The sequence below is a fragment of the Actinia tenebrosa genome, unplaced genomic scaffold (assembly GCF_029948245.1).
Source record: "Actinia tenebrosa isolate PJP-AT-01 unplaced genomic scaffold, QUT_ActTen_1.0 PGA_scaffold0__85_contigs__length_37466705, whole genome shotgun sequence".
NCBI lineage: Eukaryota > Metazoa > Cnidaria > Anthozoa > Actiniaria > Actiniidae > Actinia > Actinia tenebrosa.
In genome coordinates this window covers 15,436,682-15,453,993 of record NW_028292569.1, presented here as the reverse complement: position 1 = coordinate 15,453,993, position 17,312 = coordinate 15,436,682, and the positions used below count along the sequence as shown (strand labels likewise).

Below are 17,312 nucleotides of genomic sequence, written 5' to 3'. Positions count from 1 at the left end.
TGCCAGCATGGCATGGGTCAGCGGTATCTTGATGACGTGTAACACTTTTAAACGCCTCGAGCGCAAGGGAACGAGCAGTCCTGGATTATTTAAGTTATCAAAAGGGGATTTTAACCTATTAAAGTAAGTTTATTGAAGTTTTAAAATTTCAATTTTTTATTTAATTTTACTATGGACAAATTTTGATTGTCGAATACTTTATATACACCTTTTCGCAAGAACGTTGTCATACGAAAATAGAACATTAGTGATTTAGTGGGATAGGAATTATATTAAAAAACAAAAGAAGATCACTGAAGCTGAACTTTTTCTTTTGTCTTTTAATGTATTCCTTTCTCCCTAAATTACTAATGTTCTACTCTTGTATGGCAACCTTCTTGCAAGTAGGTGTATACATTTAAACTTGTATATGCAGGCTATCTTGTGAGGCACTATTTGGGATTTTCAGGGATAGGGGATGAGAGGAAAAATAATAGATTACAGTTGTCCCATTTCTATGAAATCTGAAAGGGTACCTCTAGTCCAAAGGACAATTAGTTTTTTTTTTCAAGTGGGGTCCCAAAACAATTCTTCATTTTCATGTTATGTCATATAATTTGCAGCCATGTTGGTAGTATTCAGCTAAAGACTTCTCATTATTACCATCAATATGGCTGCCATGTCTTTGTAATTTGACTTTCTTGGCAATGCTTGCAAACTATCAATATTGATCATCCTACCTTCATTTAAATAGGCCTTAAGTTGTTTGTGCAGTACTAAGGTCTATTGTTTCTAACATTTATTTCATAGTTCCCAGACTTTTTGAGGACAGTTCAAACATCATAAAAATCAGTGCAGACGTCTCATCAAAAACTATTGTCTTTATTCAAGGTAACGAAAAATTACATGTTTAGTTCCACTAAATTGGATTAAATAATATCTACATTTCATAAAGATTGGTTAAAAATATGGTTAAAAGTGGAATCAACTTTATTGGTTATGATTACTTAAGGCTATTTCTGATAAAGCCAGCAAACAAGATGCATTCTGGTCTAGCTTGGGTACAAAATTCTTGGCTAACACCATGGCTCATTTGGTAGCTAGACCAGAATGCATCTTGTTTTTGATCTTAAAAACCCTATATATTTGTGACCTCTTATTGATAAAGAGATCAGGGACCAACTGAATAACATAAAAATCAATTTTCCCTTTTCTTTTAAGGAAACTGCTTATTGTATTACAATATCATATGTTAAAATAATATTGAAAGTACATGAGCTAAATGACTTTTTTTTCATACTTCTTACTGGAACTTATGAATTAAGTATCCCACATACAAGTTTTGAGTAAACTGGTAACCAAGTCTTTAAAAAAACTTAAATATCTACATACTATTGTGTATGATATTTAGATCTTATTAACAGAGTAGGAGGTCTGTATGGGATAATCTTGACCAAGGTTTGTACCCGACCGATGTCAAGATTATCCCGTACAGACCGACCAAGCTCGGTTGATAAGAGTTTTATTATATGACCACTTTTCATTGAAAAGGACAAAATGTTTTCGCCATATGATTAATATGCAATCGGACCGGTTAATACCAGAGAATCTAGACCAGTCCACGATGCGATCTATCCAATCAGATTGCTCGATTTGCTAGTGTCTAGGCTCTAAGATTCACGGTCATATAATAAATATCTATATCACAGTGTACTCTCACTTTATTATCACATGACAACAAAGTGTGTGTTTATGACACTTCCTATAATTACAGTGTGCAGGACACTCGAACCATGAAAACTTCAAGGTTTTTTTGACATTTTTTTATGACTATTCAATGAAAGCTCTCGGTAGAAACAAAGGAATCAAACATTTTTAGGCACCATCCTGTCAAATCAAATGGCAGAAAATCTTTAAAAAATGTGTGTTAGAGTGTCTGCACAGTAATCTTTGCCAACTAATATTATCAACAATTTCTAATGAGATTGATCCAACAGGAAAAGCAGAAAAAATCAAATTACTTTTGTAATTGCATGACTGCTACCTAATGTAATCCAATCAAGTCAGTACTGTTACATGTAGACTAAAAATCTACAAAAAATAGAGAACACATTGTATTTTTATAAAAGATATATGTAACCACAATGTAGTAAGCTATGAATTCATGAGGCGAGGTATAGAGCTTTCCTGAATTCACTCGAGTGACCATGAAACAATGGCCCTAAGCCGAGGTTGAACTTGAAAAAAATACAAATCAATGAACACATCAAGTTTAACAACAACTTGGAACCATTGTTTGTGGTCACCCAAACATCTTTGGGAAAGGTCTATGATATCAAGACTTAAAAACAACTTTTTATGTTTATTTTTCTCATCTATTTCAAATATTTTGTTAAAACGAAATAGTTAATTCTGAAAAACAAACCTGTTAGCCTGTCAGGCTATAACTGAGAAGAGAGTGAATATAGTCTGCGCAGTGGCTCTTGGGGAAGGGGAGAGGGTTGGGGCTAGGGGGCGGGACAAAGGGTAAGGAAAGGAGAGCCTGCTTGCAACCCCTAGGTTTTTGTGTATATGCCTATTTATTGCCTCCTTGCTTTCTCGCCTCCTTGCCTCCTCACCTCCTCGCCCCAACCCCCCTCCCGAAGAGCCCCTATGCAGGCTCGAGTGAATACCAACTTTAGAGCAGACTTATTATGAATAAGAAAAGACATGGTAACCTGAATGTATTTTTGGATGCCTACTAAATTTGCTGTTGCACTACTTCTGCATTTTGGTGCATTTTGATTGGTGCAACACGGAAGCCAGTGAAGTGTCTTGGTAGAGTTCCCTTGCCCTAACTATTTTCCTGACTTTACTATAATCTGTACTGGTGATGGATATCAGACTTATGAATATGTCAAGATAAATACAACTTTTTCATGCTCATTACCAAGGCGATCTGAGCTTCTTGGCAACACATGAATGGGTTCCATGTGAGCCCTTTCACCAAGAGCATTGAACCCAATGTAAAGTGATCTGTCCAGGAGAGACTGGAATGTCGTATTACATCCATTACCTTCCTCCAGCTCAGTATGCATATTGAATACATATGGTGTTTGACCTTCAATCGTGCTTAAGTCATTTACCTCCTGATAAGAAATGAAGTCAAGAAATTTTAAAAATCATGAACCAAAGACTATACGATTTGTCTTTCTTGAACCAAGACTCTGGTTTGGAAAACAAATCCAAAAACTAAGGCCAGGTTGAGAGGACTTCAGTTGGAATTCAATACTGAATAGAATAACATAAACGTCATCACTAAAATCCACAGCGTGTTCCAGGGCTGCGGAACCACCAAATGAAAAATGCCTTACTATTTCATGTAAGACTACATGAAATGGCACTATTCCATAATAAAATCTAAGGTTAGGTTTTTTTGGATTTGGGTTAGAGTTAGGGTTAGGGTTAGGGTTAGGGTTTCAGGACGTTATAATCAATAATTAATAATTGATAATCCAGTCTTACATGAAATAACAACCGAAAAATGCTACTTTAATTTTAGTGTTTTCTTAGCTTACCTCTAAATAAATGGATTCGTGGTCAAGCGCAATGCAAAGACGAGACTGTGCGTGCTGTATCACTACTGGGATGCCTGTGTCATTAAACGTTGACCAATACTTATGAATGATGAATCTGGCTTGTTCCTCTGATAAAAAAAAAGAAAACATAGTTAACTAAAGTGTTGTGCTGTTTTTCAAAGTTAAAAATCATAGACTGCATGACGTTCTACAGTTGCACGATAGTGACTCAGGTTTGGGTATTTTTAAACTAAAGTGATAGCGCACGCGTATATTCTCCCTGCAAGGCCCTTCTTAGTCAAACTCTTTATAATCAAGAGAGGAATATATATATATATTTATTTATTTATTTATTTATTCATTTGAGGAGCAGCAAATGTAGAGAGGCTGCGCACGCATCAGATCTCAGTCTCTCCTAGATTTCTCTGCGATTTGCGCAAAATTGAACTCTTCAATATGGAGCATTACGTTCATAGACGTTCTACTGAATAAATAAGCTGACTACTAACCTTCAGTGGTTGAGAGATGATACTTCAAGACAAGTCTTGTACCATCCCTGACCACCCATGGAGTATCGAAACTAGCAAACTGAAAGTCTACCACATCTGTCTGGTCCTCGTCATGGATATACGTTTCGTTGTTGCTCAGACTCCAGCTGGACCCCATTTCAATTATTTCTAGTTCATTTACCGTTTGCCCTGGTTAGAAAGTTGAATAATTACAGAGCGATTACATTTTGATAAAGATCAATATAATTTAGATTTTGCACTGAGATGAAGCCAAATATTTAACTTGACAAAAATGATACCCTATCCCAGACAGAATGTCAAAAAATGATACCCTACCCCAGAAAAACAAAAGCCGAAAAACCACACCCTATAGGGCGGCACATACCCGTATAGCAAATATAGGGGAGTACCCCCCCCCCACCCCCCTCCCCCCTCCCCGCGGGTGTTTTGAACGGAGAGTGACTAGCGGATCGCTGATGGCTTCCGTTGTATAGGATACCAATCAATTTCAATTGGTCTGCCAAATTCTCTCCTTTGAAAGTACGAAGAAGAATACATAGATGACCACACAATCCACTCTTAACGAAGGATACAAAATCTGAGATATCTATGTCTGTTTAAATTTATTTATTTTTTAGAGAAGGGAGGGAGTAGGGCGGGTTATCATATTTACTATCTAAAATGGTTTTTTTTATTATGGTTAATGGTTCATTTATTTATTTATTTATTTATTTATGGTTTATAAAATAATGATTACGATTTTTATTTTTTCACTTATTGAAAACTGGCACGCTTTGCAGCCATTTAATGTTCAATAACGACATTATCATCATCGTCATCATCTATTTATCTGGAAATAGGAAATAGAGGCTTTGCACCATCACGTGATAGCAGACATGAGAGGGGGCAGGAACAATTGAATCTGGTCTCATCTGATTTACATGAGAAAGAATTCAGTTTCGCGGGGGAAAAGACTCTGTTGTTATGCCCCCTGTCATGGCTGCCATCATGTGATGGTGCATATATTCGATTTGTTCTAAATGAATTTAATTCTACTAACCTCCAATACGTCGTGTATTGCTGAGAACCATTTTGATGAGTTGTATTATTCCTGTTTTTTCATTTCGTTCCTTTCGAACAATTTCCTAGAAATCAGTCAAATCCAAAAATTTGAATTGTGGACAGAATCTTCATTGAAGGACGGACAGTGGGACGTAGGGTTGGGTGGGTAGGTGGGTAGGATGTATGGGTGGGTCGGAGGGTGGGTGGGTTGTTAGCTGGATGCCGCAGCGTTGGAAGGAAAGGAGGAATAAATTACGTCGTTTTTTTTTTACTGACCATCTCTAGCTGATCGCTGCTTTTATGAAGAAAAGCGCCCTTCATTTCTTCTCCATTGCCGCATCTCTTGCCATTGATTTTAGAAACTATATCTCCTTTTCTGTGAATTTAAACAACTTTTATCATCATTTTATTTGAGTCAATGATAAAAATATAATTGTCAGGTGTAGGATAGCATAAAGTAGGACTAGCCTGCGTAGCGGCCCTGTGTATTGGGTGGCCGAGGGAGCTTGGGGTGGAGGAATTCTTACCGTTTTACCCAGTCTCCCTCGGTCCCCTACGCGGGTTAAAGTAGTATATTTCGTGATATGACATTGTCAGAGGTAACTTGCCGATAAACATTGGCCATGCAGCGTTTTTTCTCCTGAAACCAAAAGGAACTTGCTTGGAAATATGTAAAATGGGTGAAATGCGGAGGAGTGAACTACAATAGAACCTCTATGAAGCGGCAAGCTTCGGGGGGAATTGTCAAGTAGCCGCTTGATAGAGGATGACCACTGAAACTAGCTGTGTTGACCGCATTCCGCACCGAAAGGAATTATGAGCAAACTATTTTTGTTAGCATTCCCCAAACAGGGACTTAATACAATGTAGATTTCTCTCAGTGTCGATTAAAATGAATTCCGCCATGACTTCAACTAGCGTTTTCTTGGCAGAATCATGGAAAATGTTAATCAGAATACAATGTCGATTCCTTTATTGTGACTGGTTGACCTTGAGTTCGTTCTGAAGGTCAACTCAGCTTCTGCTGTATTAACAAGTATGCACACTACATTTATTTACCTGATGCCAAAACCGTGCGCAAATGAACCTATCTTGATATCCTTGACAGATATCATGGACGTAGTCTCCTTTTCGACTCCGTCCACCTGATCTCCATTACAGTCTCTTGTCTTCAAGAGAACTTTCATCCCCATCTCGTGTTCTTTACCATCTGTTTTAATCTTGACTTCAGTTTCTATCTCATCGTATGGTGCCGAGGAGGAGTTACTACTACTGCTGCTGCTCTTGCGTGAGATGTTTGGCGTAGATTCGACGCTCTTACATTCTGTGATGATAATTTTGGGCTGGTTTCGTTTGAGACTATTTCCTTCGACTTCCTGTGAGCAACACCGACAAGACTAAGGTTAGTGATTGAGGAGTAGGTTTTGTTTGATTGAGAAGTATACAAAATCGTTACGGCTTTTATATGATTTTCAGTTAGACTCCAAAAATCGTGTTTGCGGAGTTATTGGTGTGCTTTTTGGTTGAGTTTGGTTGAAAGCCTTTTTAGTTTAGCTAGCTTGTTTGTTGCAAAATTTAAAGATATCAAACATTGAGTGTTGTATTTCCCTGTGTATGTTGTCTGCAAAGCAGACCCACAAGTTAGCAGCGTCCCCGTATCCTTCCTCGATTTTCAAAAGTTTTTTTTTTTTTACTTTTTTTCCTTTTCTTTTCTTCTTCAAAAATGTTCATGTCGAATTCGCTATAAAACGACGGCCTTTTCGTTTGCCGCTTTTCCGCACAATCCAAATATGGAATTGATCATACCACATATGGAGTGAGCTTTCTCTACTCCAACTTCGACACTAACATATAGAGTAAAGCTTGATATCGGCACTAGCACAATGTTAGAGAGAAAAAAAGCTACTGCAGGAATAGGTTTATTCAGTCACGGCCAAGAAAATTTAATTGCAAAATATTCGAAGTTGAATGAGGAATTTTTTTAGACTGCGTACGCACTCCATACCAAGTGCGCATCGACACCAATATGTATAAAGCATCTCGGTTATTCACCGCATTGCCAATAGTTGGAGGCGGAAGTGAATTATGTTTTTGATTAACATACTTGTGATATAAAATCATGTGACTAAGATTGTATATTTCAAGTCACGTGATCGACACGGTCTGTATGATAGAAAGACGCGCGTCATAGGCTGTCTTGCTGTGGTCAAGAAACGTTTTAAATAATTGAAAGAGAACTCGTTACTTTTGAATGCTTTTATTAATTCTCGAAGCTTTCGCGATAAAAGCTTTATTTCTATTGAAAAGCACCTTCAGACGTCTCGGTAAAAATCACTTTTCATAATGAAAAAAAAAAACGACGTGTATGACAGGTGCTTCACTGCCGAGCTCAGTTAGAAAACGCGCTCATTTGAGATTCAAATATAAGAAGAACTGAAGTGAGAATATAAAAAGAACTGAGTGCTGCTGATATCAAAGTATTAGTGAGGTTTTGCCGCAATATCAGATCGCAAGATATTGCGCGGGACTATAAAAACGCCCGACTCCTTTAAAACTAGAAATACACCTTTACTATCATATTGTAAACCTCATTCGATATTTTCTTTCTAAGCAGTGGTTTGCGCTCCGTTTCTCTTATCACATACATTTAATCGGTTTATTTCCACTTATTTAGCTTAAGACTGATAAATCGCTCTTATAACTATCAGAAAATGTCAGGCATAATGCTAAAGCTGAGATATCTTACGCATTGGCGACTGGCCGACTGAAATCGGTGGTAGAAAGTGCCATATTCGTCCTATAAAAGTGATTTTACAGTGCAGATAATATCAACAAATCCAGATCATATCAATAGATAACACAGGAAGCTTTTAGACTTTTAGAATGGTGAATACGTATCCTCCCCCCTCCCCCCTTGTTTGTCCCACACTATACAGCCGAATCATTTTCTTCTATAATAATTGTTCCAGACTTTTATGACCTTTTGCAACCCGAGATGCACAGAAAAGATTTTCGTTCTTTCCTGGTGCGACCACCAGACACCAGAGATGAAATATAAGGGAAGCGCGTCTGGATTTACTTTAACCCTCGAACCAACAAATAATAATCTGCGTTGAGTTCTGCATGAGTTCTGTTCTTCATTCCTTTGAAGATCAGCAGAGACCGATCTTACTGAGTCTTTAAAGTGCAAATGAACCCTTTGACAATACATTCAGTACTGGTTCTGCATAAAGTAAATAGTTGATTGGTAAAATATTTCTTGATTTGAGTGATGCGTCTCTAACTTATGAAGGTTTATACTTCCAAGAAATATTTTACCATTCAACTATTTACTTTATGCAGAACCAGTACTGAAAGTATTGTCGAAGGGTTCATTTGCACTTTAAGTTCGTACCAAGATTACAACAAAACGCTTTCTTCCTTCGCAACGAAGTAGTACCAACCAACCAGAATTTTCCAGATAAATCACTCCGATATTATAATCTTAATAACATAATCGATTACTGACCATTCGAGTTATTAATTATCTTCCCTTGTAGATGATGAATTTCTTTAACTTGCACTTGCCCAGTCGCAGCAAATATCATGGGAAATATTTAAGATTATCTAGTAATGACTCGTGAAACAGTGGTCTCAAATACGCATGAAAAGAAACATTGAAACTGATCCTTGTTTACCCTAGGGGGAGGGGATTAAGAGGACTTTTGTCATTTTCAGTTAAAACTGGAATTTCCCTCTCTTTTTTTTCTCTTTTTTTTTCCTATTTATACCTTTGTAAAGAAATATTTATAAATTATATATATCTCATTTTTTCTTTTTGTTTTTTTCTTTTTAATTTGGGTAAGCTGCGCAATGAGCTTCACAAAAACTGAATGCTTTGATTTCGAAAAAATCAATAAGTCTTAATTTTTGATCGCTTTTTCATTAAATAATTCTGAACCGCCCACAAAAATTAGATTTCAATATCTTCAGAATTTATTTTTTCTATTAGATAATATTTTTAATCAATTTGGAGCCATACAAATCAAATTTAAAGACAATTTTTAATGCAGCGCAGAGAATATAAATAATACTTAAAAGAATATGTCGGATGTTTTGCACGCCTAGTCGTGGTCCAAAAACACGAGGTATCAATTCCGTCAGAAAATGAAAAGAAATAACATGTGCGAAAAGTAAAATGAATTTTAAATTTTGGTTTTAAGATGTTGACAGCGATCAAGTCAAAACCGCCGTGGAACGCAGCTGAGCAGCTGTTTGCGATTCGTTCAGATTACAGAATCATGAATGTTCTAAAACGACGCTACTCCCGAAGTGATTTCATGTTATCTCGAAATTCCAGTAAACAAGCTTTAAAACTATATTAATAATGTATCAAAAAGATTCCTGGCAAAAACTGTCCAAATCCTGAGCAAAAATGTTCTGAGTTAAATAAATAATTAATTAATTATTAAAAATTATGATGATAATAATGATAATAACAAAAAAATGATGATACTTTTAATGATGATAATATGATTCATAATAATAAAAATAGTAATAATGATTTTAACTCATGTTTTTAATCCAGGTATAATTATGATAATAATAAAAATGATCAAAAATGATGATAATATAATTCATAATAATAAAAATAGTAATAATGATTTTGACTCATTTTTTTAATCCAAAATTTCTCTCTCTTTTCCTTGATAATCTTTAAATGTGATCTTTACATTCGATGCTTCGTTGCACGCACTCATCATGTTTTTATAGTAAATCCATCCCACGAAAATATGGTGCGGAAGCTGCATCGTAATACGCATTGCTCTTCTCTTTTCTCTCTCTCTTTCGTCACTCATTTGTTCACCGCACCTCTTCCTGTTTCAAAGCGGAACTCGGATTTTAGACTTGGAAGGAAGTCTTACTTAAATACCAGTCAAATTTTAAAAATTTCGTTTCAATAAAAACTCATTTACTTCCTATGAATCTATAAAGGAAATTAAAAATCAGTTGTTAAAGTCACATCTTACTGAAGCCGCCACTTTTTAGTTCCTGTCGACTTGCCAAATAGTTGCAGGAAAGAAAGATAATCGCAGCTGAAGCGGAATTTTATCAAAAAAGTTATTTAATCATTTACGAAAAACGGCTTGAATTTTATTAAGAAATACGAATTGAATTTTTCGATTTGATGCTACGAGCCTGCTTTCATCTTTGTCAAGCGAGGCTCGTAAATTCCCTACAACGATTTTTTTTTGTTGTTAAAAGTGAGGTTATCGACCAGGTGTCAAGCTAAGAGTTTAACTGAGTAAAAGGTTTCTTTTAGGATATAATACCTATCAAGTCTTATCAAGAAACTGCCGGATTGAAAAAAGGTCGTACAAATGGTAAATGTGGAATGAAATAAGAAAAAACGCCTCATTATCTGAATTTCCCTCCCCTCCATTATGAAAAATTCTAAACAAAATTTTTGTTAGTAAATATTTATTTACTGAATAACACGAAAAATTCTAAAAATATTTGTTGTCAATATATGTTTATTTTCTAGCTTAATATTTCACAAATACTAGTACTTTCTTGTCGAAACCAGATGGTGCTGTTCAAAATGTTTGTTTTCTAATTTATTTTAATAATCTTTCTTGATGGGAGCAAAAAAATAACATATTGAGCAATCTGGCCGAGTGTTTTGATAAACGATGAAGTTTCCGATAGAGAAAGAAACGCTGCATCAACCAATGCACAACAGCGCCTACAGATATAAGAAAATTGATATCACACCACGTACAGAATAACTCTACTTATCGAGAAAATTAATTCAAAACCTGGTGTTTTTTCCTTTTTGCAGTCTCAGCGCATCACAACGCAAAATCTATTTTCGTATAGATGAGGTCTCAGTTAATGGATCTTAATACATTTTAGACTGAAGCATTTGACGAGGAAGAAAGCTTTATTATTAATGTGCTTCCGGACCACTCATATATGAACACTTCTTTCAAAACTTAAGCGCAACCTCTGGACAAATGGTTATAATGTTTCGCCGTTCGGTTCGGCTTTTTACCACCGAACTTATAAATTTTGGTTTTAAGTTTTCTTTTGGTTTGGTTTTTTTGTTTTTTGCCTACTGTGCGCAAGTGATCGCCTCTCTCAGTCTCATTGTGGATAGAAATATTAGACGCAGTGAATTTTGACCTTTTGACAAAGCCGATCTCAAGCCGAGCAAATGTATGAATATATTGCTCGTAAAGACAAAACCAAAGATAAAATGATAGCGCGAGTTTTATTCAAGCAAAAGCGAATATCAACACTAACTATCACCGCAATAGTATTTTGCAATTGCGGTCTCGAGGCTTCTTGAATAAAAAACGTACGGAAATGCTTATGTTTTGGAAATACTGTGTAGCTTATATAGCTACATTAACTATAGCTTAGGCGTAGGATTGCTAAAGCTTAACAAGAATGTCAATGATAAGCAAAAAGCATGTCATTGAAGAAGCATGACGAGGACTAAGGGATTATTCCCGTGACCATAACTCACCTCTCGAACTGTCTTGCCTCCGAAGCACGGCCATTTCTGAAAAAGTCTGCTTACTTTAGACGACATAGTTCGACCATGTGCCATAAATCTGTTCTGTAGGAAAGATTTTTTTTAGGTTTTTTTTACTCAAATGCATTACGCTTCGCTACACTAATGCACGCGTTCAGTTTTTAGTCACATGTCGATTCTCACAACTTTCTTTAACAGATGATCCAAATAATATAAAAATGCGATAGTAATATTCAACTAAACTTAGATAAATAAGCATTACCTCAACAACTGGTAGTCCTTGGTTTCTTTATGAACACCTATTAGTCCTTTCAGTGATGAAAGCTTTATGAGTTTCGTTTGCGTACTGATCCCAACTATCAGAGCGTGTTGAAGTATGAGTGAATTGATCTACCGGCTGTTGTGCGCTCAATTTATCATCGATTCCGTTTTACGTCACAGATTTTGAGTCAACTAGGAATTGGGGAATCCCCAGAATTCATTTCAAGCGCAGAGATAAGATTTAACTGCGTCGGTCGAGCATTCGCATTTTGATCATGATCTGTTTCTAAACCCGATCTTTTTGTTTGATTTTGATACGTGATGAATAATTTCAGAAGTCCAACCCATACTGCGTCAAAGTTATCATGACTGCTGTTTGAGGGCAAGGCGTGAGGGTTTTTTTCAAGAAAACATCCATTTCCTGTTTTGATTTTGACAGGAAAATAAGAGTAGTCACGAAGCGAAGAATTTGTAATGATCACTGATTAAGTCTTACGTCATGTCACGCAACCGTAACTTAAATGCTAAAAGGAAACCCCCTAAATCTAGCTCACTGATTGGCTCATTTTAGTCATGATTTTTAGGGTATTTCCCGTCGCCTAAAAGCCGTCTTCGTCTTGTTCCAAGTTGTTTAAGTTGGAAATATATTACGAAAGAAATGACTTTCGAACCTTCAAACAACAGACCAATTTTCGTAATTCCTGTCGAAGATAGATTAAAGTGCGTGGCTTGTAAAGAGGTTCTTAAAGATCCGGTTCAATCCTCGTGTGCACATAGGTAAGTGACTACATCATTGGCTATAGATAGTAAGCAGTTATAAACATGTACCAAACACCCTTCCTAGATCAGTAGAAACTACATACGTCGATAGAAACACGTCGACATCCACTACGTTCTACAAAAATATATTTATCACATTTTATAATACCCGAATATGAGGCAACCAGATGGAGTTTTTGGTTGAGTTTACGAGTTGATTACCAACATGAATGAATTCGGTCAGCAATATTCAATGTTGACGTAATATCGAGCTTTGTCACGACGTCGTATTCAATAAGTTTATCTTCAGCAAAAAAACATGCACTTTTCAATACATAGGACCATGATTTCAAACTTCAAAGACTGAGTAATAGTCCATGATTGCAAGCTTAATGCTCAGCAATGATAAAAGAGCGGTAAGAGAAATATTATGTATAATAGTTTATCGCGCCGGTAACTCGATGTGTAATTATTTGGGTTATTCGCTTCACTAAAAAAATGATGCTATTATGTGGTATATTTGGTGTAAAATCGACAAAAAGTCATGACTGATGTTGCTTGGTTTATTACTTCCTGCATTACGTATACTGTTTGATCTTTAACAGGATCTAGTTTCATTTACATAAAACGGTATTATCTCTCTACATGTGGATGGTTGAATGAGGGCTCTGACGGACTGTTTTAGTACGGTCTGGTAACTTCTCATTTATCAAGCTACCAAATAGAAAAAATTATCAGAAATAAGAAAGAAATCTAATGTATGAGCCTAAGATAGAGGTTTTATTTACCAACTTACAATATTTTTCGAGGTCATACGGCTAGCCGGAGTATGCTAACGGTCAGTCATGTGATCATTGATTTCAAGGTTTTGCACAAAATGTGCAAATGACATCCTCAAAAAGCCAAGGCCACGTTGCCCTGATCATGAAGAAGAACTGCGGTCTGATCAACTTTTTAAAGATCGCTGTGCAGCTAGAGAAATCCAAGCCTTAGAGTGCTATTGCGGAAGGAAGAAGGATGGCTGCACATGGAAAGGCATGCTGGCTGATCTACAAAAACACGCTTGTCCTTTTGAGAAGGTTTGTTTGAGAAAATTTTCTTTAGGTCAATTTCTTATCCACTCACCCTGTCATTAACCTTGTCAGTCTGTCCAGTCATCAAAATCCCATTCCATCCCATTCCATCCATCCATCAACTATCATATTCAGTCATCCATCCATCCATCAACTATCATATTCAGTCATCCATCCATCCATCAACTATCATATTCATTCATCCAGTCCATTTATCCATCCATCCATCCATCCATCCATCCATCCATCCATCCATCCACCCACCCACCCACCCACCCACCCATCCATCCATCCATCCATCCATCCATCCATCCATCCATCCATCCATCCATCCACCCATCCATTGCCTTCAAGATGATATGCAAACCTGCAATAAAAACTCGAACCAATTTGTATAACAATAGTTTTGCTTATACAGGAGCCAAAATCTGGAACGCTTTTCCAGATGCCTTAAAAAGCGAACCCTCTATCAAAATAAAAAATCTTTGATTTAGCATTGTCAACACTGAAAATTAGTATTTTTAAATCGATGTATATCCATATTTAACTTATTTATTATTTTTTGTAATGCACGGCTTATAGGTAGACCAGATTTTTGTATATGTAAATTTATGTGACTATTTGATATAATTACTGTGGATAAATAAAGTTTCCCAATTTCCAATTCCAATTCCGATCCATCCATCCATCCCACCCCATTCCATCTATCCATCTATCACCATATTCAGCATTACATTCAACTATTTTTCTTTTATTTTTTTTTTTTTTCTTCCATTGTTTCTAGCTCATCGCGACTGATTATACTTCCATGTGTCTTTTCATAAAGAAATACTGCAACCTATATTGTTCAAATTTAGCAGATTTTTTTGTTATAGTGCCCCTCACCTCCAACTTAATATTTTCAGTATTGATTCTACATAAAGTGAATATCTGAATAGCAAAATACTTTTATATGATTTGAGTGATGCATCTTGGAGATATTAAGGTTTATACTTCCAGAATGCTAATGAATGTGATGTCATGGTAGGCATTATTAAATATACGAAAATTTACTGGGGTAGTAAAATATCCTGTATAAAACATAATTATCTTACTCAGGGTTTATAGAAAGATTATTGCAAATTTGCTTTCTCATAGTAATCAGTGTTTTAATTTTAAAATTATGACAAATAAACCCAAATGCACTTTAAGCGTTATTATTAATTATTATTTATCAGTGTTACATCGTATTTCAGGTCGAATGTGTCAATAAAAATAAAGGTTGCAAGGCCATAATACTCAGGTGCCAGCTGCCGTCACATATCGACAAAAAGTGCTTATACAGAGAAGTTCAGTGTCAGTTTTGCCTTAGAGAAGTTCTTGAAATCCACTTGGATAAACACCATGAAAAATGTTCAAAATTTTTAATTGAATGCGAAAATAACTGTGGCGTCAATAGCTTGCCTAGGGACCAGATGGAGGAACATATAAACCTCCATTGCCCTCTAAAAATCAGGTACTGCAGGTACTTCCATCATCTTGGATGTGAATTTCAAGGCACGGAGGAGCAAATCAAAGAACACGATAAAGACTTTTATAACAAGCACCTAGAGCTTTCCGGACAACATGCTGAGAGAACAGAACACGAATTACAAACACTCAAGAAAAAGATCGCTATCTTGGAAGAAAAAAATCGACAATTTGAGAATCACGTGAAAGAACAAAATGAAGTTATTTCAAGTGTCCGAGAAACCCTTTCGACGCAGCAGGTTAAGTTGATGAAGGTTGAAGAATTTATTGTCAATCAAAATAAGACTGTGGAAGAGTTAATGAAGAAGGGCGGGAAAACTACAGATGAACCAGAACTACCTTTGGCGGTACTCAAGATGGTTGATGATTTACGAGAGCAATTAGAAGGGCATTCAAAGAAAATGAAAAGCTTGGAAAACGAGTCCGCCGTGAAAGCTTATACCCTTCAAGAAAAAAAAGACTTTAGTTTATCAAGTGGCTTAAGTGTTCCTGGGAGCTTAGAGCAACGTATTGGCGCTGGAGAAAGTTCGGTTGCTTGGCACGATGTTCGCCTTGCAGAACACGAGCTTCGGCTTTCAATTCTCGACCAATGTAGCTACGATGGCACTTTTGTATGGAAAATTGAAAATTACAGTCGAAGATTTCAAGAGGCTATAGTCAACAAAACTCCATCTCTTTACAGCCCACCTTTTTATACTTCTCGGTTTGGGTACAAAATGTGCGCAAGGGTTTATTTGAACGGCGACGGTTCTGGTAAAGGAACGCATGTCTCAGTTTTTATTTCAGTCATGAGAGGTGAATACGACGCCGTATTGCCTTGGCCATTTTCTAAAAAGATTACTCTTAAGTTATTGGATCAAAACCATTTGGAAGACATCACAGAGACTTTTAGACCAGATCGTAATAGCAGCAGTTTTATGCGGCCCAGAGCAGATATGAACATTGCGTCGGGATGTCCAAAATTTTGCACCCATTTGCGCCTGCAAACAAATGGCTATGTCAAGGAAAATACAATGTTCATTAAAGTCATAGTAAACTGAATAAACTATTTTTGAAATCCAACTACTTCACTAACATTTTCTGGACAGTATTCCTGCAATGAAAGTATTCACTCATCTCAGTCTTATTTCTGCTAAGAAGGGTCGTGAAGTCATGTTTATCATGCGGTCATTTTATAAGGGTTCTTTCATAAAGAAACTTTCAGACCTGATCAGAAACCAATGGAACTAGTTTAGGCTTGACCACGTAGTCATGAAATAATTCATTATTTTTTTGGTACGTTAACGAAAAACAGAACTACTTTACAAATCACCAAATATAATTTAGAACAAAGAAACTAATAAGCAAAAACAACGCTTGAAAAACAAAACCAAAAATATGACTAGTAATTTAAGAAAGAGAAAGATCATTAGTAAATTATATTTCATAGTGTAACTTAAAATGTTATCATTGACAGCTTCAACGTTTCAACAGCAACAATTGTACCTACTTTAGTGATTTTTTTTTTTAAACTATTAGTTTTACAACCACCACTCCCCGTACGGGGCTTTTCCTTGAAATTTTGTTTCATGAAAATGTTTCATGTTTATATGCCAAGAAAAATCGAATGTCTAATGAACAAATGATAATAAATATATATTGTCACAATAACGCTAATTGTTTTGATATCATCGTTAATATTTTTAGATAAATTTGTGAACCCTCGTTCCTGCATAGACTTGGTCAGCAAATTTTTGCATTTAACATTTTCCCCAAGAGTCATTGCGCGAAATCAAACATGGCGCTCGATCAATGAAGACTACACTCAAAATTAACTCAAAACAGTCATGTTATAAAGTTTTATTTCAAGTTTTATTTTTCTACTTTAGTTTCAAATAACGGCCTAGAATGCCTCAGTTGATTTGAACGTAAAAAACTTTGAAAGATCTATAAAACTATTAAATATTAAAAATCTTTATTAGTTGCAAAGGGCCTTTTTGTTTTCCTAACACAGAACAATATCATTGGAATTTTTCAAATATTTCGCCTTATCTTCGGCTAAAATTATTATATGAAATCAAGGGCGGATCCAGGAGGAAGGGGG

General features: G+C 36.0%; 3 protein-coding genes across 6 annotated transcripts in view; 2 read left to right on the top strand and 1 right to left on the bottom strand.

Annotated features, from left to right (window-relative positions):
* Positions 1-842: 842 nt before the first annotated feature.
* On the bottom strand, positions 843-12,218 carry LOC116303115 (uncharacterized). Of its 3 annotated transcripts, none has more exons than XM_031712582.2 (8): positions 11,890-12,218; positions 11,619-11,711; positions 6,167-6,483; positions 5,384-5,483; positions 5,106-5,190; positions 4,046-4,234; positions 3,537-3,664; positions 843-3,107 (listed from the first exon to the last, which is right to left on the bottom strand). In XM_031712582.2, exons 2-8 carry the CDS (start codon positions 11,700-11,702, stop codon positions 2,865-2,867), a joined length of 1,146 nt encoding a protein of 381 aa, XP_031568442.2. In that variant the 5' UTR covers positions 11,703-11,711; positions 11,890-12,218; the 3' UTR covers positions 843-2,864. The 3 variants fall into 3 exon arrangements, with proteins under 3 accessions (XP_031568442.2, XP_031568443.2, XP_031568445.2); XM_031712583.2 differs by having other exon boundaries at positions 11,619-11,706; XM_031712585.2 differs by lacking the exons at positions 11,619-11,711; positions 11,890-12,218 and adding an exon at positions 8,616-8,874.
* LOC116308566 (uncharacterized) overlaps positions 6,439-17,312 on the top strand; it is a 73,753-nt gene continuing 62,879 nt past the window's right edge. Inside the window, exon 1 of the mRNA XM_089032822.1 lies at positions 6,439-6,509. The gene's annotated coding sequence lies outside the window, so the exon portion shown is untranslated. The remainder of the gene's footprint in view (positions 6,510-17,312) is intronic.
* LOC116303113 (TNF receptor-associated factor 3) lies at positions 12,311-16,880 on the top strand. 2 transcript variants are annotated; one of them, XM_031712579.2, is made up of 3 exons: positions 12,311-12,665; positions 13,513-13,726; positions 14,956-16,880. In XM_031712579.2, the coding sequence occupies exons 1-3, from the start codon at positions 12,547-12,549 to the stop codon at positions 16,267-16,269; spliced, it is 1,647 nt and encodes a 548-aa protein (XP_031568439.1). In that variant the 5' UTR covers positions 12,311-12,546; the 3' UTR covers positions 16,270-16,880. The 2 variants fall into 2 exon arrangements, with proteins under 2 accessions (XP_031568439.1, XP_031568440.1); XM_031712580.2 differs by lacking the exon at positions 12,311-12,665 and adding an exon at positions 12,734-13,063.